The sequence below is a fragment of the Carcharhinus amblyrhynchos genome, unplaced genomic scaffold (genome assembly GCF_965287045.1).
Source record: "Carcharhinus amblyrhynchos unplaced genomic scaffold, sCarAmb.v2.hapA chromosome_1110, whole genome shotgun sequence".
Lineage (NCBI taxonomy): Eukaryota > Metazoa > Chordata > Chondrichthyes > Carcharhiniformes > Carcharhinidae > Carcharhinus > Carcharhinus amblyrhynchos.
Window position 1 is genome coordinate 12,501 of NW_027650850.1, and position 22,803 is coordinate 35,303.

Consider the following 22,803-nt stretch of genomic DNA (forward strand, 5'->3'; position numbering starts at 1 on the left):
ACAGTGTAGAGGGAGCTTTACTCTGTATCTAACCCCGTGCTGTACCTGTCCTGGGAGTGTTTGATGGGGGGACAGTGTAGAGGGAGCTTTACTCTGTATCTAACCCCGTGCTGTACCTGTCCTGGGAGTGTTTGATGGGGGGACAGTGTAGAGGGAGCTTTACTCTGTATCTAACCCCGTGCCGTACCTGTCCTGGGAGTGTTTGATGGGGGTACAGTGTAGAGGGAGCTTTACCCTGTATCTAACCCCGTGCTGTACCTGTCCTGGGAGTGTTTGATGGGGGGACAGTGTAGAGGGAGCTTTACTCTGTATCTAACCCCGTGCTGTACCTGTCCTGGGAGTGTTTGATGGGGGTACAGTGTAGAGGGAGCTTTACTCTGTATCTAACCCCGTGCTGTATCTGTCCTGGGAGTGTTTGATGGGGGGACAGTGTAGAGGGAGCTTTACTCTGTATCTAACCCCGTGCTGTACCTGTCCTGGGAGTGTTTGATGGGGGGACAGTGTAGAGGGAGCTTTACTCTGTATCTAACCCCGTGCTGTACCTGTCCTGGCAGGTGTTGAACTTGAAGAAGACACTGAAGGCTACCGGAGGGTCTGTGCAGGAATCTGAACAACACGTGATGGAAACCAGGGAACCCGCAGCTCCCCCCGACCAACGCCAGTCCAGCAAGAAAGCTTCCAAAGTGAAAGGGTAAGCCATAGAGGGGCTGAATGGCCTCCTCCTGTTCCTGTATAACAAGTTTAATTAAGTCTCTCTGTTAGTTGACTGGATCTTTCTGTTTCTGTTGCAGACTGCGAGGAAGTGGGAAGATCTGGTCCAAATCAAATTAATGATTCATCCCTGGCTGCATATTTATCCCCCCTCCTCTCTCTCTCTCTCTCTCCCCCTTAATCCATCACACTGTCTCTCTCTGTCCCCCACGCTCTCTTTGTCTCTCTGTTTCTGTTTCTCTGTCTCTCTCTCTCCCTCTCCCTTTCTGTCTCTCACAGCGCCAGGGACCCGGGTTCGATTCCCGGGGGGGGCACGGTGACACAGTGGGTTAGCACTGCTGTCTCACAGCGCCGGGGACCCGGGTTCGATTCCCGGGGGGGGGGGCACGGTGACACAGTGGGTTAGCACTGCTGTCTCACAGCGCCAGGGACCCGGGTTCGATTCCCGGGGGGGGGGGGGGGGGGCACGGTGACACAGTGGGTTAGCACTGCTGTCTCACAGCGCCAGGGACCCGGGTTCGATTCCCGGGGGGCACGGTGACACAGTGGGTTAGCACTGCTGTCTCACAGCGCCAGGGACCCGGGTTCGATTCCCGGGGGGGGACACACGGTGACACAGTGGGTTAGCACTGCTGTCTCACAGCGCCAGGGACCCGGGTTCGATTCCCGGGGGGCACGGTGACACAGTGGGTTAGCACTGCTGTCTCACAGCGCCAGGGACCCGGGTTCGATTCCCGGGGGGGGGGGACACGGTGACACAGTGGGTTAGCACTGCTGTCTCACAGCGCCAGGGACCCGGGTTCGATTCCCCGGGGGGACACGGTGACACAGTGGGTTAGCGCTGCTGTCTCACAGCGCCAGGGACCCGGGTTCGATTCCCGGGGGGGGGGGCACGGTGACACAGTGGGTTAGCACTGCTGTCTCACAGCGCCAGGGACCCGGGTTCGATTCCCGGGGGGGTGCACGGTGACACAGTGGGTTAGCACTGCTGTCTCACAGCGCCAGGGACCCGGGTTCGATTCCCGGGGGGGGGGGGCACGGTGACACAGTGGGTTAGCACTGCTGTCTCACAGCGCCAGGGACCCGGGTTCGATTCCCGGGGGGGTGCATGGTGACACAGTGGGTTAGCACTGCTGTCTCACAGCGCCAGGGACCCGGGTTCGATTCCCGGGGGGGGGGCATGGTGACACAGTGGGTTAGCACTGCTGTCTCACAGCGCCAGGGACCCGGGTTTCATTCCCAGCCTTGGGTCTCTGTCTGTGTGGAGTCTGCACATTCTCCCCATGTCTGTGTGGGTTTTCTCCGGGTGCTCCGGTTTCCTCCCACAGTCTGAAAGACCTGCTGGTTAGGCTGCACTGGGCTGTGCTAAATTCTCCCTCAGTGTAGCCCAAACAGGAGTGTGGGCGACTAGGGGATTTTCACATTAACTTCATTGCAGTGTTAATGTCAGCCGACTTGTGAGACTAATAAATAAACTTAAAAACTCTCTTCCCCATTTCTCTTTTTGTCCGTCTATGTCTGTCTCTTTCTCTCTCCCCCCCCCCCAGCCCCTCCTGTCTCTCTCTCTCTCCCCCAGCCCCTCCCCCCCCAGCCCCCCTGCCTCCCTCCCTCTTCCCCCCCCCAGACCCCCTCCTCCCTCCTCCCCGCTGCCCCCCCTCCCCTCCTTCAGACCCCCCTCCCTCGCTCTCCCTCTCTCTCTCTCTCTTCCTCCCTGTCCTCTGTCTCTCTCTGTGGGGTGTGTACAGTGAGACAGTGATCTGTGTCAGAGAGTAATGGAGGGTGCGTGTGAGTGTGTGTATAAGCGTGTGTGTGCGTGTGCGTGTGTGTGTGTGTGCGCGCGCGCACGATCGTGTATCGGAAAGCAATGCTCAGGACAGGCTCTTTGTGAGAGAGAGAGAGAGATGGAGCCTGGTCCCAGCAGACACCTCCATTGATGTGAACCCTACGGTAGCACAGACTGGGTCTGACTGCACTCTTTACTGCGACCCCCCCCCCCCCCCCCCACCCCAGCTGAGAGCCGGATCACTCCTGCAGACTCTGCAGATAATGTAGCTATCACTGCTCCGTCTCTACGCAGGTCCGCATGTGTGTGTGCGTGTGTGTATTATTAAAGAGTTAAATTCTTTATCTCTGTAACTGTATCAAAATCTACACATTAAAATATTATGACTTCCACGTGACTACATCTTTACGTGTCCTCTGTGTGTGCGAGGGTAAGGAGCTCTGTATTGTACCTGTCTCTGGGAGTGTTCGATGCTGACACTGGGTATAAAGTGGGGAGGGGGTTGGGGGGGGGGTTACACTGTCAGGGTAATGTAGAGGGAGCTCTGTATTGTACCTGTCTCTGGGAGTGCTCGATGCTGACACTGGGTATAAAGTGGGGAGGGGGTTGGGGGGGGGTTACACTGTCAGGGTAATGTAGAGGGAGCTCTGTATTGTACCTGTCTCTGGGAGTGCTCGATGCTGACACTGGGTATAAAGTGGGGAGGGGGGTGGGGTGGGTTACACTGTCAAGGTAATGTAGAGGGAGCTCTGTATTGTACCTGTCTCTGGGAGTGCTCGATGCTGACACTGGGTATAAAGTGGGGAGGGGGGTCGGGGGGTTACACTGTCAGGGTAATGTAGAGGGAGCTCTGTATTGTACCTGTCTCTGGGAGTGCTCGATGCTGACACTGGGTATAAAGTGGGGAGGGGGGGTGGGGGGGGTTACACTGTCAGGGTAATGTAGAGGGAGCTCTGTATTGTACCTGTCTCTGGGAGTGCTCGATGCTGACACTGGGTATAAAGTGGGGAGGGGGTTGGCGGGGGGTTACACTGTCAGGGTAATGTAGAGGGAGCTCTGTATTGTACCTGTCTCTGGGAGTGCTCGATGCTGACACTGGGTATAAAGTGGGGTGGGGGGGGGGGGGTTACACTGTCAGGGTAATGTAGAGGGAGCTCTGTATTGTACCTGTCTCTGGGAGTGCTCGATGCTGACACTGGGTATAAAGTGGGGAGGGGGGTGGGGGGGTTACACTGTCAGGGTAATGTAGAGGGAGCTCTGTATTGTACCTGTCTCTGGGAGTGCTCGATGCTGACACTGGGTATAAAGTGGGGAGTGGGGTGGGGGGGGTTACACTGTCAGGGTAATGTAGAGGGAGCTCTGTATTGTACCTGTCTCTGGGAGTGTTCGATGCTGACACTGGGTATAAAGTGGGGAGGGGGTTGGGGGGGGGGTTACACTGTCAGGGTAATGTAGAGGGAGCTCTGTATTGTACCTGTCTCTGGGAGTGCTCGATGCTGACACTGGGTATAAAGTGGGGAGGGGGGTGGGGTGGGTTACACTGTCAGGGTAATGTAGAGGGAGCTCTGTATTGTACCTGTCTCTGGGAGTGCTCGATGCTGACACTGGGTATAAAGTGGGGAGGGGGGTGTGGGGGGTTACACTGTCAGGGTAATGTAGAGGGAGCTCTGTATTGTACCTGTCTCTGGGAGTGCTCGATGCTGACACTGGGTATAAAGTGGGGAGGGGGGTGGGGGGGGTTACACTGTCAGGGTAATGTAGAGGGAGCTCTGTATTGTACCTGTCTCTGGGAGTGCTCGATGCTGACACTGGGTATAAAGTGGGGAGGGGGGTGGGGAGGGGTTACACTGTCAGGGTAATGTAGAGGGAGCTCTGTATTGTACCTGTCTCTGGGAGTGCTCGATGCTGACACTGGGTATAAAGTGGGGAGGGGGGTGGGGGGGGGGTTACACTGTCAGGGTAATGTAGAGGGAGCTCTGTATTGTACCTGTCTCTGGGAGTGCTCGATGCACATTGTACTCTCCAGCAACCAGTCCTAACCTAGTCAATCTCCCCTCGTACATCAGTCCCGCCAACCCAGGAATCAGCCTGGTTAACTTTTGCTGAACTCCCATGACAGCAAGAATATCCTTCCTCAGACGAGGAGACCAAAAAAACTCTCCCTCAAAGTCAACAAAACAAAGGACTGTAGCCCAGTACATGTGATAATAATAAATCAGATCAAATATTAAGTTGATCTTTCTCTGCACCCTCGCTGTGACTGTAACACTACATTCTGCACCCTCTCCTTTCCTTCTCTATGAACGGTATGCTTTGTCTGTATAGCGCGCGAGAAACAATACTTTTCACTGTATCCCAGTGACAATAATAAATCAAATCAAATATTAAGCTGATCTTTCTCTACACCCTCGCTGTGACTGTAACACTACATTCTGCACCCTCTCCTTTCCTTCTCTATGAATGGTATGCTTTGTCTGTACAGCGCGCAAGAAACAATACTTTTCACTGTATCCCAGTGACAATAATAAATCAAATCAAATATTAAGCTGATCTTTCTCTACACCCTCGCTGTGACTGTAACACTACATTCTGCACCCTCTCCTTCTCGATGAACGGTATGCTTTGTATAGCGCACAAGAAACAGTACTTCTCACTGTATCCCAGTAGACGTGACAATAATAAATCTAACATCGTTCCTTCAAATAAACCTCGACTGCGCTCCCTCGAGAGCAGGACCCTCCTTCCTCCTAAAAGGAGAACAGAACTGCACACGCTACTCTGTGCGTGTGGTCTCACCAAGGACCGTGTATAATTGTAACAACACGTCCATGCTCCTGTACTCGAAACCTCTCGCAATGAAAGGCCAACGTACCAACTGCCTTCTTCACCCGCGCCCCCCCCCCCCCCCACCCCGCTGCACCTGTACATCTACCTTCTGCGACTGGCGCACAGGTTTGCGAGGTTGCTGAGTGGGATCTTACTGTGCCTCTTGCCTTGTTTTGGACGGGAAGCGGCTCAGCTGGGCTGCAGCGAGGGAACTCCCAGGGCAACGGTGGGGGAAATACCCTGTTTGAGTACCGTCACCCACTCTCTCTCTCTCGACTGTACACAACGAGAGACCCGGAGAACAGATCCAAATCTCAGTTACTCATTCCTGTGCTGCATCCCCCACCCTCCCTTCCTAACTCAGGGATCGGGAGCAGGAATGGGGCCGATTCTCCCTCTCTAACTCCAGGGATCGGGAGCAGGAATGGGGCCGATTCTCCCTCCCTCCCTAACCCCAGGGATCGGGAGCAGGAGTGGGGCCGATTCATCATCCCCCCCCTCCCCTGCCGCAGAGTCCCCCACCCCCTACACGGCCCTGTCGCTAACCCAGGGTGACTGGAACTGTTGTTAAACTTAAAATGCAAAATATTTCTCTGAATTCTGATGGACTCCCCCCTGCCTCTGTCACCATGAACCGGTGCAATGGACAGAGAAGTGCCGAGATTGGTGTAGGAGGGTAGGGGATCTCCCTAAGCTCACATCATTATAAGGTTATGGTTACTCACTGCAGAACAGAGACCAGAACTCATCATAATTAAATGACCCTCCTCCATCAAACACTCCCAGGACAGGTACAGCACGGGGTTAGATACAGAGTAAAGCTCCCTCTACACTGTCCCTCCATCAAACACTCCCAGGACAGGTACAGCACGGGGTTAGATACAGAGTAAAGCTCCCTCTACACTGTCCCCCCATCAAACACTCCCAGGACAGGTACAGCACGGGGTTAGATACAGAGTAAAGCTCCCTCTACACTGTCCCCCCATCAAACACTCCCAGGACAGGTACAGCACGGGGTTAGATACAGAGTAAAGCTCCCTCTACACTGTCCCCCCATCAAACACTCCCAGGACAGGTACAGCACGGGGTTAGATACAGAGTAAAGCTCCCTCTACACTGTCCCCCATCAAACACTCCCAGGACAGGTACAGCACGGGGTTAGATACAGAGTAAAGCTCCCTCTACACTGTACCCCCATCAAACACTCCCAGGACAGGTACAGCACGGGGTTAGATACAGAGTAAAGCTCCCTCTACACTGTCCCCCCCATCAAACACTCCCAGGACAGGTACAGCACAGGGTTAGATACAGAGTAAAGCTCCCTCTACACTGTTCCCCCATCAAACACTCCCAGGACAGGTACAGCACGGGGTTAGATACAGAGTAAAGCTCCCTCTACACTGTTCCCCCATCAAACACTCCCAGGACAGGTACAGCACGGGGTTAGATACAGAGTAAAGCTCCCTCCACACTATCCCCCCATCAAACACTCCCAGGACAGGTACAGCACGGGGTTAGATACAGCGTAAAGCTCCCTCTACACTGTCCCCCCATCAAACACTCCCAGGACAGGGACAGCACGGGGTTAGATACAGAGTAAAGCTCCCTCTACACTGTCCCCATCAAACACTCCCAGGACAGGTACAGCACGGGGTTAGATACAGATAAAGCTCCCTCTACACTGTCCCCCCCAATTAAACACTCCCAGGACAGGGACAGCACGGGGTTAGATACAGAGTAAATCTCTCTCTACACTGTCCCCCCATCAAACACTCCCAGGACAGGTACAGCACGGGGTTAGATACAGAGTAAAGCTCCCTCTACACTGTCCCCATCAAACACTCCCAGGACAGGTACAGCACGGGGTTAGATACAGATAAAGCTCCCTCTACACTGTCCCCCCCAATTAAACACTCCCAGGACAGGGACAGCACGGGGTTAGATACAGAGTAAATCTCTCTCTACACTGTCCCCCCATCAAACACTCCCAGGACAGGTACAGCACGGGGTTAGATACAGAGTAAAGCTCCCTCTACACTGTCCCCCCCAATTAAACACTCCCAGGACAGGTACAGCACGGGGTTAGATACAGAGTAAAGCTCCCTCTACACTGTCCCCGCATCAAACACTCCCAGGACAGGGACAGCACGGGGTTAGATACAGAGTAAAGCTCCCTCTACACTGTCCCCCCATCAAACACTCCCAGGACAGGTACAGCACGGGGTTAGATACAGAGTAAAGCTCCCTCTACACTGTCCCCCCATCAAACACTCCCAGGACAGGTACAGCACGGGGTTAGATACAGAGTAAAGCTCCCTCTACACTGTCCCCCATCAAACACTCCCAGGACAGGTACAGCACGGGGTTAGATTAAGACAGATGTTGTGTAAAGTACAGCAGTGTTGGTGTCAGTGGTGTTGTGAGGGGACATTCCACTCTCTGGGAGTTTTAGGGTGGGTCTTTATGACTGATTTGAAAGTGAAACTGTGCAGAGATTTATGCAATTTTTTTTTCTTCCAGATTGACTGTGGCTCTGCATCAGATCAGACCTCTCTGTCTCTCTCTCTCGCCATCTCTGTCTCTTACGGTCTCTCTCCCCCTCTCTCTCTCTGCAGTCATTCACAGGACAATGCGTGTGACCTGTTTTCTGGTGAGTTTATTCTGTTGACCTATTCTCGCTGTGGCGTGCGTGTGTGTATCAAGTTCAAAAGACTCCCTTGTCCCCCAACCCTCTCTCTCCTCATTCCCCTCTCCCTGCGCATCCCTCACCCCCACATCCTCCCTCCTCTCTCTCTTCCTCAACCCCCCGTTTTACATCTCTCTCCATCACCCACCCCGCCCTCCACTCCCGCTTACACTCCCCAACCCTCATTCTTTCTTGTTTATCGCTCCCCAAGTCTCTCTCTCTCTCTGCCCTCTCGTTCCTTCTCACTCTGCATCCCCACTCCCTCTCTCTCTGACCCCCCACTCCCTCTCTCTGCCCCCCACACTCTCTCTCTCTCTGACCCCCCACTCCCTCTCTGCCCCCCACACTCCCTCTCTCCCTCTCTGCCCCCCATTCTCTCTCTCTGCCCCCCATTCTCTCTCTCTCTGCCCTCGCACTCTCTCTCTCCCTTTCTCTCTCTGCACCCCCACTCTCTCTCTTCCCCCTACTCTCTCTCATTATCTGCCCCCCACCTTTCTCTATCCCCTCCCTCTCTCTCTGTCCCCCCGTCTCTCTCTCTCTCTGTCCCCCCGTCTCTCTCTCTCTCTGTCCCCCGTCTCTCTCTCTCTCTGTCCCCCCGTCTCTCTCTCTCTCTGTCACCCCGTCTCTCTCTCTCTCTCATTCTGTCCCCCACTTTCTTAATCTCTGTCCCCCTCTCTCACACTCCCCCTTTCTCACTCTCTATCCCCTCCCTCTCTCTGTCCACCCGTCTCTCTCTCTCTCTCTCTCATTCTGTCCCCCACTTTCTTAATCTCTGTCCCCCTCTCTCACACTCCCCCTTTCTCACTCTCTATCCCCTCCCTCTCTCTCTGTCCACCCGTCTCTCTCTCTCTGTCCCCCCGTCTCTCTCTCTCTCTCATTCTGTCCCCCACTTTCTTAATCTCTGTCCCCCTCTCTCACACTTCCCCTTTCCCACTCTCTATCCCCTCTCTCTCTCTCTGTCCACCCGTCTCTCTCTCTCTGTCCCCCCGTCTCTCTCTCCCTCTCTCATTCTGTCCCCCACTTTCTTAATCTCTGTCCCCCTCTCTCACACTCCCCCTTTCTCACTCTCTATCCCCCTCTCTCACTCTCTGTCTCCCCCCTGCCCCACTCTTGTCTCCCTGTCACTCTCTGCCCTCTCTCCGCCCCAAGGGGTTCGGGGTGGTTTATATACAGAATAACGGATACCCGGGAGTGAGTTACAGACTGGAATCTAATCGAGGGGTTCGGGGTGGTTTATATATAGAATAACAGATACCCGGGAGTGAGTTACAGACTGGAATCTAATCGAGGGGTTCGGGGTGGTTTATATACAGAATAACAGATACCCGGGAGTGAGTTACAGACTGGAATCTAATCGAGGGGTTCGGGGTGGTTTATATATAGAATAACAGATACCCGGGAGTGAGTTACATACTGGAATCTAATCGAGGGGTTCGGGGTGGTTTATATACAGAATAACAGATACCCGGGAGTGAGTTACAGACTGGAATCTAATCGAGGGGTTCGGGGTGGTTTATATACAGAACAACAGATACCCGGGAGTGAGTTACAGACTGGAATCTAATCGAGGGGTTCGGGGTGGTTTATATACAGAACAACAGATACCCGGGAGTGAGTTACAGACTGGAATCTAATCGAGGGGTTCGGGGTGGTTTATATACAGAACAACAGATACCCGGGAGTGAGTTACAGACTGGAATCTAATCGAGGGGTTCGGGGTGGTTTATATACAGAACAACAGATACCCGGGAGTGAGTTACAGACTGGAATCTAATCGAGGGGTTCGGGGTGGTTTATATATAGAATAACAGATACCCGGGAGTGAGTTACAGACTGGAATCTAATCGAGAGGTTCGGGGTGGTTTATATACAGAATAACAGATACCCGGGAGTGAGTTACAGACTGGAATCTAATCGAGGGGTTCGGGGTGGTTTATATACAGAATAACAGATACCCGGGAGTGAGTTACAGACTGGAATCTAATCGAGGGGTTCGGGGTGGTTTATATATAGAATAACAGATACCCGGGAGTGAGTTACAGACTGGAATCTAATCGAGGGGTTCGGGGTGGTTTATATACAGAATAACAGATACCCGGGAGTGAGTTACAGACTGGAATCTAATCGAGGGGTTCGGGGTGGTTTATATACAGAACAACAGATACCCGGGAGTGAGTTACAGACTGGAATCTAATCGAGGGGTTCGGGGTGGTTTATATACAGAACAACAGATACCCGGGAGTGAGTTACAGACTGGAATCTAATCGAGGGGTTCGGGGTGGTTTATATACAGAACAACAGATACCCGGGAGTGAGTTACAGACTGGAATCTAATCGAGGGGTTCGGGGTGGTTTATATACAGAATAACAGATACCCGGGAGTGAGTTACAGACTGGAATCTAATCGAGGGGTTCGGGGTGGTTTATATATAGAATAACAGATACCCGGGAGTGAGTTACAGACTGGAATCTAATCGAGGGGTTCGGGGTGGTTTATATATAGAATAACAGATACCCGGGAGCGAGTTACAGACTGGAATCTAATCGAGGGGTTCGGGGTGATTTATACATACAATAACAGATACCCGGGAGCGAGTTACAGACTGGAATCTAATCGAGGGGTTTGGGGTGGTTTATACATAGAATAACAGATACCCGGGAGTGAGTTACAGACTGGAATCTAATCGAGGGGTTCGGTGTGGTTTATATATAGAATAACAGATACCCGGGAGTGAGTTACAGACTGGAATCTAATCGAGGGGTTCGGTGTGGTTTATATATAGAATAACAGATACCTGGGAGTGAGTTACAGACTGGAATCTAATCGAGTGGTTCGGGGTGGTTTATATACAGAATAACAGATACCCGGGAGTGAGTTACAGACTGGAATCTAAACGAGGGGTTCGGGGTGGTTTATATACAGAATAACAGATCCCAGGAGTGAGTTACAGACTGGAATCTAATCGAGGGGTTCGGGGTGGTTTAAAAACAGTATAACTGACACCCGGGAGTGAGTTACAGACTGGAATCAAATCGAGGGGTTTGGGATGGTTTACATACAGAATAACAGATACCCGGGAGTGAGTTACAGACTGGAATCAAATCGAGGGGTTCGGGATGGTTTACATACAGAATAACAGATACCCGGGAGTGAGTTACAGACTGGAAACTAATCGAGGGGTTCGGGGTGGTTTAGGTATAGAATAACAGATACCCGGGAGTGAGTTACAGACTGGAATCTAATTGAGGGGTTTGGGCTGGTTTATATACAGAATAATAGATACCCGGGAGTGAGTTACAGACTGGAATCTAATCGAGGGGTTCGGGGTGGTTTAAAAACAGTATAACAGACACCCAGGAGTGAGTTACAGACTGGAATCTAATCGAGGGGTTCGGGGTGGTTTAAAAACAGTATAACAGACACCCGGGAGTGAGTTACAGACTGGAATCTAATCGAGGGGTTCGGGGTGGTTTATATATAGAATAACAGATACCTGGGAGTGAGTTACAGACTGGAATCTAATCGAGGGGTTCGGGATGGTTTACATACAGAATAACAGATACCCGGGAGCGAGTTACAGACTGGAATCTAATCGAGGGGTTTGGGGTGGTTTATATACAGAATAACAGATACCTGGGAGTGAGTTACAGACTGGAATCTAATCGAGGGGTTCGGGGTGGTTTATATATAGAATAACAAATACCCGGGAGTGAGTTACAGACTGGAATCTAATCGAGGAGTTCGGGGTGGTTTATATACAGAATAACAGATCCCGGGAGTGAGTTACAGACTGGAATCTAATCGAGGGGTTCGGTGTGGTTTATATATAGAATAACAGATACCCGGGAGTGAGTTACAGACTGGAATCTAATCGAGGGGTTCGGTGTGGTTTATATATAGAATAACAGATACCTGGGAGTGAGTTACAGACTGGAATCTAATCGAGTGGTTCGGGGTGGTTTATATACAGAATAACAGATACCCGGGAGTGAGTTACAGACTGGAATCTAATCGAGGGGTTCGGGGTGGTTTATATACAGAATAACAGATCCCTGGAGTGAGTTACAGACTGGAATCTAATCGAGGGGTTCGGGGTGGTTTATATACAGAATAACAGATACCTGGGAGTGAGTTACAGACTGGAATCTAATCGAGGGGTTCGGGGTGGTTTAAAAACAGTATAACAGACACCCGGGAGTGAGTTACAGACTGGAATCTAATCGAGGGGTTCGGGATGGTTTACATACAGAATAACAGATACCCGGGAGCGAGTTACAGACTGGAATCTAATCGAGGGGTTCGGGGTGGTTTATATACAGAATAACAGATACCCGGGAGTGAGTTACAGACTGGAATCTAATCGAGGGGTTCGGGTTGGTTTATGTATAGAATAACAGATACCCGGGAGTGAGTTACAGACTGGATCTAATCGAGGGGTTCGGGCTGGTTTATATACAGAATAACAGATACCCGGGAGTGAGTTACAGAATGGAATCTAATCGAGGGTTCGGGGTGGTTTAAAAACAGTATAACAGACACCCGGGAGTGAGTTACAGACTGGAATCTAATCGAGGGGTTCGGGGTGGGTTAAAAACGGTATAACAGACACCCGGGAGTGAGTTACAGACTGGAATCTAATCGAGGGGTTCGGGGTGGTTTATATATAGAATAACAGATACCCGGGAGTGAGTTACAGACTGGAATCTAATCGAGTGGTTCGGGGTGGTTTATATACAGAATAACAGATACCCGGGAGTGAGTTACAGCCTGGAATCTAATCGAGGGGTTCGGGGGGGTTTATATACAGAATAACAGATACCCGGGAGTGAGTTACAGACTGGAATCTAATCGAGGGTTTCGGGGTGGTTTATATACAGAATAACAGATACCCGGGAGTGAGTTACAGACTGGAATCTAATCGTTGGATTGTGGTGCTGTTGTGGGATCTTTCTGTGCATGCAGTGGGCAGGGAATTTTTCCAATCAGGTTAATAGCCAGTCTATCTTCTCTGCAGCTGTTACTAGGTACTGTTCACTGCCACAGTTCCTGTTCTGATCGGCAGTATCAAGGTGACAATCAGTGCTGCAACAAGTGTCCAGCTGGTAAGGACAACAACTGTCTGTCTCTCTCTCTCTCTGTCTCCGTCTCTGTCTCTCTCTCTGTCTGTCTTTCTCTCTGTCTGTCTCTCTCTGTCTGTCTGTTTGTCTCTCTCTCTGTCTGTCTGTCTCTCTCCCTCTCTCCAACCATCTCTCCTCTCTGTGTCTCTCCCAGTGTGACTCTCTCTCTCTGTCTATCTCTGTCTGTCTGTCTCTCTCTCCATCCATCTCTCTCTCTCTCTCTCTCTCTCCATCTTTCTGTTTCTCTCTCTCTGTACCTCTCTCTCTCTTTCCCTCTCCATCTGTCCCATCCATCTGTCTCTCTCTCGCCATCTCTCTTTCTCTGTTCGTCTCTCTTTCTCTCTGTCTGTCTCTTTCTCTGTCTCCGTCCGTTTCTCCCTCTCTGTACATCTCTCTCTCTGTCCGTCTCTCTTTCTCTCTCCTTCTGTCTGTCCATCTCTCTCTCTCTAAATGTCCGTCTCTCTCTGTCTCTCCATCCATCCATCCGTCCATCCGTCTCTTTCTTTCTCTCCATCCATCCGTCTCTCTCTCTCTCTCTCCCTCTGCGCCTGTCTCTCTTTCTCTCTGCATCCTCTCTCTCTCTGTGCCCGTCTCTCTCGCTCTCTCTTACTGACTGTCTCATTCTCTCTCTCTCCACTCCAGGCAGCTATGTGAGGGAGGAATGCACTCTGACTGCCCAGACGCAGTGTGCCCCCTGTGGCCAGGGCGAGTACACGGACGCCTGGAACGGCCTTCCCAACTGTCTGAAGTGCTCATCCTGTGACCAAGGTGCCGCTGATGCAAGATTTCTGGAGGGAGGGGAGTGGGGGGGGAACCTGATGCGGGGGGCGGTGGGGGGGGTGCTGGTATTGGAGGGAGTCGGAGGAAAATGTTGCTGGCATTTGAGTGCAGAATGTTAGTCATCAATCATCATCACTGGTACAATTCGTGGGATCTTTCTCTGCGCATTTCGACACTGTGATACTGACAGTGTAACAGAGTGCCAATAGCCTTCTTCCATGGGTGTGACAAGACAGAATCGAACCATTGCTGGCGAACTGGCGAGTGACATTCGCACCCACACACCCAAGTGCCAAGCAATGCCCATCGCCAACAAGAGAGAATCTAACCATCTCTCCCCTTGGCACTCAATGGTCTAACCATCGCTGAATCCCCTTCCCGACATCCTGGGGGTTACCGTTGACCAGAAGCCGATCTGGGACCCAGCCGTGTAAATACTGTGGCTCCCAGAGCAGGTCAGAGGCTGGGAATCCTGCGGAGAGTAACTCACCTCCCCCCCTCCCAAAGCCCTGTCCCACCATCTACAAGGGACACAGGTCAGGACGGGAGACTCTCCGCTCGCCCGGATGGGTGCGGCTCCCGACAACACTCGAGAAAGCTCGACACCATCCAGGACAAAGCAGCAACCCCCACCCCCCCACCCCGCTCGATCGATCGACACGCGACCCACAAACATCCACTCCCTCCACCCCCCGACACAGCCGTATGTACCGTCTACAAGATGCCCCGCAGAGACTCACCAAGGCTCCTTCCACAGCTCCTTCCAAACCCCCCACCTCTAGAAGGACAGGAGACGGGGGGGGGCAGCAGACACACCCACCGCCTGCGAGTTCCCCCCCCCTCCCAGTCCCTCACACCATCCCGACTCGGAAACATATCGGCCGTTCCTTCACTGTGGCTGGGGTCGGAATCCCGGAACTCCCTCCCTAACAGCGCCGTGGGTGTACCTACACCACACACACACACACACACACAGGGACTGACTGACGTCCAATAACAATCCCGGGACTCCCTCCCTAACAGCGCCGTGGGTGTACCTACACCACACACACACACACACACACGGGGACTGACTGATGTCCAATAACAATCCTGGAACTCCCTCCCTAACAGCACCGTGGGTGTACCTACACCACACACACACACACGGGGACTGACTGATGTCCAATAACAATCCTGGGACTCCCTCCCTAACAGCGCCGTGGGTGTACCTACACCACACACACACACACACACACGGGGACTGACTGATGTCCAATAACAATCCTGGAACTCCCTCCCTAACAGCGCCGTGGGTGTACCTACACACACACACACAGGGACTGACATGTCCAATAACGATCCTGGAACTCCCTCACTAACAGCGCCGTGGGTGTACCTACACCACACACACACAGGGACTGACATGTCCAATAACGATCCTGGAACTCCCTCACTAACAGCGCCTTGGGTGTACCTACACCACACACACACGGGGAGTGACTGATGTCCAATAACAATCCCGGAACTCCCTCCCTAACAGCGCCGTGGGTGTACCTACACCACACACACACACACACACACACACACAGGGACTGACTGACGTCCAATAACAATCCCGGGACTCCCTCCCAAACAGCGCCGTGGGTGTACCTACACGAACACACACACACACACGGGGACTGACTGATGTCCAATAACAATCCCGGAACTCCCTCCCTAACAGCACCGTGGGTGTACCTACACACACACACACACACGGGGACTGACTGATGTCCAATAACAATCCCGGAACTCCCTCCCCTAACAGCACCGTGGGTGTACCTACACCACACACACACACACACACGGGGACTGACTGATGTCCAATAACAATCCCGGAACTCCCTCCCTAACAGCACCGTGGGTGTACCTACACTGCTACAGCAATTTCAAGATGGCGGCTCACCCATCCTCCTTCTCAAGGTGGGGGAGGGGGGGAACCGTCAGTGGTTGGGGCAGATTCCTGACCATATTTGGGAGACGGTCAGTCATTGAGACCGACACAGGGGTTGTGGGGGGGGACCACAGAGAGTTCAAGATGGCGGCTCACCCACCATCCTTCTCAAGAGCTGCAACGAGCGATGGGGAATAAATGGACGGAATGTCTCGTAAACAAGTTTATAAACCAATTCTGACCAATTGATCTCCCTCGTTTGACTGACAGATTATGGATTTGAGGAATTGCAACCGTGCACTGCATTGCAACCCAGGAAATGTGGCTGTCGCGATGGGTTCCACTGTGAGAATCGCAATGCCGACGGAGAGTGCACAGCTTGCAAAAGACTTATCTGTAAAATTGGAGAGGGGCCAGTAATAACAGGTACAAATCAGAGCTCCCCCTACATTACCCTGACAGTTTTCTGAAAATTGGAAAGTTTGACAGTCCCCGTGATGTTTTTCTGATTTCCCCAGACTCAGAGAACAATCGAACAGAGTGTCAACCCTGTCAGCAGAACTCTTCAGCAATTCAGAGTCAGGAAGTCCCTGTGAACCCTGGACACGGTGAGTTCACACTTCCTATCTTTGTCAGACTGTGTCGGAGAGAGAGGGCAGCACAGAGAGAGACAGAGAGAGACAGAGAGAGACAGAGAGACAGAAAGAGAGAGAGAGAGAAATAGAGAGAGAGACAGAGAGAGAGAGAGACAGAGAGAGAGACAGAGAGAAGAGACAGAGAGACAGAAAGAGAGAGAGAGAGAAACAGAGAGAGAGACAGAGAGAGAGAGAGAGACAGAGAGAGAGACAGAGAGAGAGACAGAGAGAGAGACAGAGAGAGACAGAAAGAGAGAGAGAGAGAAACAGAGAGAGAGACAGAGAGAGAGAGACAGAGAGAGACAGAGAGAGAGAGAGAGAGAGAGAAACAGAGAGAGAGACAGAGAGAGAGAGAGAGAGAGAGAGAGAGAGAGAGAAAACAGAGAGAGAGACAGAGAGAGAGAGACAGAGAGAGAGAGAGACAGAGAGAGAGAGACAGAGAGAGAGAGACAGAGAGAGAGAGACAGAAGAGAGAGAGAGACAGAGAGACAGAGAAAGAAAGAGAGAGAGAGTGAGAGAAAGAGACAGAGAAAGAGAGAGACAAAGACAGAGACAGAGAGAGAGAGACAGAGAGAGAGAGACAGAGAGAGAGAGAGACAGAGAGAGAGAGACAGAGAGAGAGAGAGACAGAGACAGAGAAAGAGAGAGAGAGAGACAAAGACAGAGAGAGAGAGACAGAGAGAGACAGAGAAAGAGAGGAGAGAAAGAGAGAGAGACAGAGAGAGAGACAGACAGAGACAGAGAGACAGGGAGAGAGTGAGAGAGACAGACACAGAGAGAAAGAGACAGGGAGAGAGTGAGAGAGAGAGACAGGGAGAGAGAGAGTGAGAGAGACAGACACAGACGGAGTGAGAGACAGAGACGGAGAGTGAGGGAGACGTAGAGAGAGATGGGGTGTGAGGTGGGGGTGGGGACAGGGATAATAGGTTCCTGACTAATAAGGGGATCAGGGGTTATGGGGAAAAGGCAGGAGAACGGGGATGAGAAAAACATCAGCCACGATTGAATGGTGGAGCAGACTCGATGGGCAGAGTGGCCTCATTCTGCTCCTATGTCTTATGAGGGGACAGAGAAAGGGGGAGAGAGGGAGGACAGAGAGGGGGAAGAGACAGAGAGGGGGGACAGAGAGAGGGAGGTCAGAGAGACAGAGAGGGGGACAGAGAGAGGGAGGTCAGAGAGACAGAGAGGGGGGACAGAGAGAGGAGGAGGGGCAGAGAGAGGGAGGACAGAGAGACAGAGAGGGGGGACAGAGAGAGGAGGAGGGGCAGAGAGAGGGAGGACAGAGAGACAGAGAGGGGGGACAGAGAGAGGAGGAGGGGCAGAGAGAGGGAGGACAGAGAGACAGAGAGGGGGGCAGAGAGAGAGAGGAGGGGCAGAGAGAGGGAGGACAGAGAGGGGGGCAGAGAGAGGGAGGGACAGAGAGAGAGAGAGAGAGAGAGAGGGGAGAGACAGAGAGGGGGGCAGAGAGAGGGAGGGACAGAGAGAGAGAGATGGAGAGGGGAGAGACAGAGAGGGGGGGCAGAGAGAGAGGGGGGCAGAGAGAGAGAGGGGGAAGAGACAGAGAGGGGAAGAGACAGAGAGGGGGGCAGAGAGAGGGAGGACAGAGAGAGAGAGAGAGGGAAAGAGACAGAGAGGGGGGCAGAGAGAGGGAGGGACAGAGAGAGAGAGAGGAGAGAGAGAGAGAGGAAGACAGAGAGGGGGCCAGAGAGAGAGGGACAGAGAGAGAGAGGGGAGGGACAGAAAGGGGGGCAGGAAGAGGTGGGGGGCAGAGAGTGGGAGGGACAGAGAAAGGGGGGTCAGAGAGAGGGAAGAGACAGAGAGAGAGGGGCAGGGAGAAAGGGCTCTGGGAGTCGATAACATTCTCTGGTTTACTCCGACAGATGTGAGGATCTGGTATGGAGACGTTAAGAGCTGGAAGCGCAGTGTCGGACACTGAGTGTGGAATCAGGACAGACCGTTCCTTAATGACCATCGCCCTGGGTCTTGGAGCGACTGTTTACCATCTCCTTCGCACTGCTCCTCACTTATACCTGCGTCCGAAAACACAGAGGTATGTCCCAAAGAGAGATAGAGGTCAGACTAGGATCCGGAAATGCAGGGGTTAATCCCCTCCTCTGTCTCTCCGATAGGGATACGGGCTGCCCTGTGTGTGTGTGTGTGTGTGTGTGTAACTGGGAGGAGGTGGGGGAGCGAGTTAATCCCACCTCGCTGTCTCTCTGATCGGGATACGGGCTGCCCTATATGTGTGTGCGTGTGTAACTGGGAGGAGCTGGGGGAGAGGGTTAATCCCCCCCTCTCCGATCGGGATATGGGCTGCCCAGTGTGTGTGTGTAACTGGGAGGAGGTGGGTGAGAGGGTTAATCCCCCCTCTGTCCGATCAGGTTACAGGCTGCCCAGTGTGTGTATATGTAACTGGGAGGAGGTGGGTGAGAGGGTTAATCCCACCTCGCTGTCTCTCCGATCGGGATACGGGCTGCCTAATGTGTGTGCGTGTGTAACTGGGAGGAGGTGGGTGAAAGGGTTAATCCCCTCCTCTGTCCCTCCGATCGGGATACGGGCTGCCCTGTGTGTGTGTGTAACTGGGAGGAGGTGGGGGAGAGGGTTAATCCCCCCCTCTGTCCGATCAGGTTTACAGGCTGCCCGGTGTGTGTATATGTAACTGGAGGAGGTGGGTGAGAGGGTTAATTCTCCCCTCTCTCTCCGATCGGGATACGGGCTGCCTAATGTGTGTGCGTGTGTAACTGGGAGGAGGTGGGTGAGAGGGTTAATCCCACCTCGCTGTCTCTTCCGATCGGGATACCGGGCTGCCCTATATGTGTGTGGTGTGTGTGTGTGTGTGTGTGTGTGTGAGAGAGGGTGAATCCCCTCCCCTTCTGATTGGGAACAGATTTTTGATACACTAACAACGAATATTTTTATTTTTAGCTTCCTCTGCAAATACTGTAGAAAAAGAGGTGAGATTTAAAATTATAAAAGGGAGCTTTACTCTGTATCTACTCCGTGCTGTACCAGTCCTGGGAGTGTTTGATGGGGGGGACAGTGTAGAGGGAGCTTTACTCTGTATCTAACCCCGTGCTGTACCTGTCCTGGAGTGTTTGATGGGGGGGACAGTGTAGAGGGAGCTTTACTCTGTATCTAACCCCGTGCTGTACCTGTCCTGGGAGTGTTTGATGGGGGGGACAGTGTAGAGGGAGCTTTACTCTGTATCTAACCCCGTGCTGTACCTGTCCTGGGAGTGTTTGATGGGGGGGACAGTGTAGAGGGAGCTTTACTCTGTATCTAACCCCGTGCTGTACCTGTCCTGGGAGTGTTTGATGGGGGGGACAGTGTAGAGGGAGCTTTTACTCTGTATCTAACCCCGTGCTGTACCTGTCCTGGGAGTGTTTGATGGGGGGACAGTGTAGAGGGAGCTTTACTCTGTATCTAACCCCGTGCTGTACCTGTCCTGGGAGTGTTTGGATGGGGGGGACAGTGTAGAGGGAGCTTTACTCTGTATCTAACCCCGTGGCTGTACCTGTCCTGGGAGTGTTTGATGGGGGGACAGTGTAGAGGGAGCTTTACTCTGTATCTAACCCCCGTGCTGTACCTGTCCTGGGAGTGTTTGATGGGGGGGACAGTGTAGAGGGAGCTTTACTCTGTATCTACCCCGTGCTGTACCTGTCCTGGGAGTGTTTGATGGGGGGACAGTGTAGAGGGAGCTTTTACTCTGTATCTAACCCCGTGCTGTACCTGTCCTGGAGTGTTTGATGGGGGGGACAGTGTAGAGGGAGCTTTACTCTGTATCTAACCCCGTGCTGTACCTGTCCTGGAGTGTTTGATGGGGGGGACAGTGTAGAGAGAGCTTTACTCTGTATCTAACCCCGTGCTGTACCTGTCCTGGGAGTGTTTGATGGGGGGGGACAGTGTACAGGGAGCTTTACTCTGTATCTAACCCCGTGCTGTACCTGTCCTGGGAGTGTTTGATGGGGGGGACAGTGTACTGGGATTCTGCTGTCTAAATCTTAACCGTTCCCTTCTGTTTTGCGTTGCACAGGAACCGAACCCCCCTCTGATGTCGAAGGATTATCGGGTGCGGGAGAATGAGTATCTTAATTCAAAGAGGGAAAAAAGTTTACGGGAGATTGTCTGAGTATTTATTGATGAAACAGTATTGCTGCACTCGTGTAGCTGGGCAGGTCTCTCTGATACAGACTCATTTCCACTCCCAAACCTGGGGAAGTCTGTCTAACGCACACACACACACAGACGTTGGCATGTTTCTGGGGAAAGACTCTTCAACATGCCCGCTCTCTCTCACACTCACTGGAGTCTGCACTGGAATTATTTATATTTTGTAGATTTATATTAGTTTAATATTAAATGCTGTAAATCAAGTATTAAAGGAGCTTGAAGCCTGATTTCTTGAACCCATGTCATTTACAAGTGTCAAAGCAAGAGACACTCAACTTCTCATAGTCACAGAGGTTTAGGCAGAGAAACAGGGCCCTTTCGGTCCAATTTGTCCGTACTGCCCCTTTTGTTTCAAACCTCTAAGCTGGTCCCAATTGCCCACAATTGGCCCACATCCCTCTCTCCCCCTGTAACCGTCTAAACGCTTTTTAAAAGACAAAAATTGTACCCACCTCTGGCAGCTCGTTCCAGACACTCACCACCCTCTGGGTGAAAAAATTGCCCCTCTGGACCCTTTTGTATCTCTTCCTTAAACCTGTGCCCTATAGTTTAGACTCCCTACCTTTGGGGAAAAGATATTGACTATCTCGCTGATCTGTGCCCCCTCATTATTTTATAGACCTCTATAAAATCACCCCCTCTACGCTCCAGAGAAAAAGTCCCAGCCTATCCTTATAGCTCAATCCATCAAATCCCGGTAGCATCCTAGTAAATCTTTTCCGCGCTCTTTCTAGTTTTAATAATATCCTTTCTATAAACAGGGTGACCTGTTCAAAAATCTGTCTATTCCCTTGCCTTAAAACGAGGCCGTCTCAACTGAATTCCACAGATTCACAAACCCCTTTGTCTGACGAAATTCCTGCTCAGCTCCGTCCGAAATCTGCTTCCCCTTATTTTGAGGCCATGACCCCCCCCCCCTCTCTCTCTAGTTCTGGTTTCACCCGTCACTGGAAACAACCTCCCTGCTTACGTACTTCCTTGGTAATCTCGTAGGCTTTTCCCCCCGAGGTTTGGGTTTTCCGCACGACACAGAACGGGGGGGGGGGGGGGGGCCCGTCTCCCCGCTGTAAACCTCTGCGACGAGGTTAGGGTTGTTCTCGCTGGAGAGGTGGGGGAAATCTCATGGAGACTTATTAAAAATTCTAACAGGACAACTGGACGGGGTAGACGCAGGGAGGGTGTTCTGAATCCCAGTGTCGCGCCCTCCTCCCCCAGTCTCTCCTCATGCGCCAACCCTCTGGAATCGACCTCGTGAATGGCCTCTGCAACCCCCTCCCAGTGCCCGTCTATCCTTTCTCGGGTAAGGAGACCAAAACCGTACACAGGAACTCCCAGGTGTGGCCTCCCAGCACCTTATACAACATCACCTCGCTGTTTTTAATCTCCTCTAGCAATGAAGGACAGAATTTTCATTTTTTATTACCTGTCCTTGTTGTACCGCATTTGTGCCCACAAAGTGCCAGGCAGCACCCATCGCCAACAAAAGAATCTTCCCCCCCACAATGACAATGGTCTAACCATCGCTGAAATCCCCTCCCTGACATCCTGGGGGTTACCGTTGACCAGAAGCTGATCTGGGACCCAGCCCTATAAATACTGTGGCTCCCAGAGCAGGTCAGAGGCTGGAATCCTGCGGAGAGTAACTCACCTCCCCCCCACCAAGCCCTGTCCCACCATCTACAAGGGACACAGGTCAGGATGGGAGACTCTCCGCTCGCCCGGATGGGTGCGGCTCCCGATAACACTCGAGAAAAGCTCGACACCATCCAGGACAAAGCAGCACCCCCCTCCCCACTCGATCGATCGACACACGAACCTCAAACATTCACTCCCTCCACCCCCCGACACAGCCGTGTGTACCGTCTACAAGATGCCCCGCAGAGACTCGCCAAGGCTCCTTCCACAGCTCCTTCCAAACCCCCCACCTCTAGAAGGACAAGGGGGGGGTGCAGCAGACACACCCACCGCCTGCGAGTTCCCCCCCCTCCCCGAGCCCCTCACACCCTCCCGACTCGGAACATATCGGCCGTTCCTTTACTGTGGCCGGGGTCGGGAATCCCGGAACTCCCTCCCTAACAGCGCCGTGGGTGTACCTACACCACACACACACACACACACACACACACGGGGACTGACTGATGTCCAATAACAATCCCAGGACTCCCTCCCTAACAGCGCC

At 52.5% G+C, this 22,803-nt stretch overlaps 1 protein-coding gene and 1 pseudogene across 2 annotated transcripts in view; both read left to right on the forward strand.

Annotated features, from left to right (window-relative positions):
- cops7a (COP9 constitutive photomorphogenic homolog subunit 7A) overlaps positions 1-1,135 on the forward strand; it is an 8,840-nt gene extending 7,705 nt beyond the window's left edge. The window contains exons 6-7 of the mRNA XM_080184995.1: positions 555-691; positions 792-1,135. Of these exons, the coding sequence (XP_080041121.1) occupies positions 555-691; positions 792-831 (177 nt within the window). The 3' untranslated portion in view covers positions 832-1,135. The remainder of the gene's footprint in view (positions 1-554; positions 692-791) is intronic.
- A 6,518-nt stretch (positions 1,136-7,653) lies between these two features.
- LOC145340527 (tumor necrosis factor receptor superfamily member 5-like) lies at positions 7,654-20,828 on the forward strand (annotated as a pseudogene). The gene is made up of 8 exons (XR_013886258.1): positions 7,654-7,970; positions 13,022-13,109; positions 13,767-13,892; positions 16,090-16,245; positions 16,338-16,427; positions 18,335-18,504; positions 19,380-19,408; positions 20,488-20,828. The product of XR_013886258.1 is annotated as a tumor necrosis factor receptor superfamily member 5-like (transcript).
- The last annotated feature ends 1,975 nt before the right edge of the window (positions 20,829-22,803 follow it).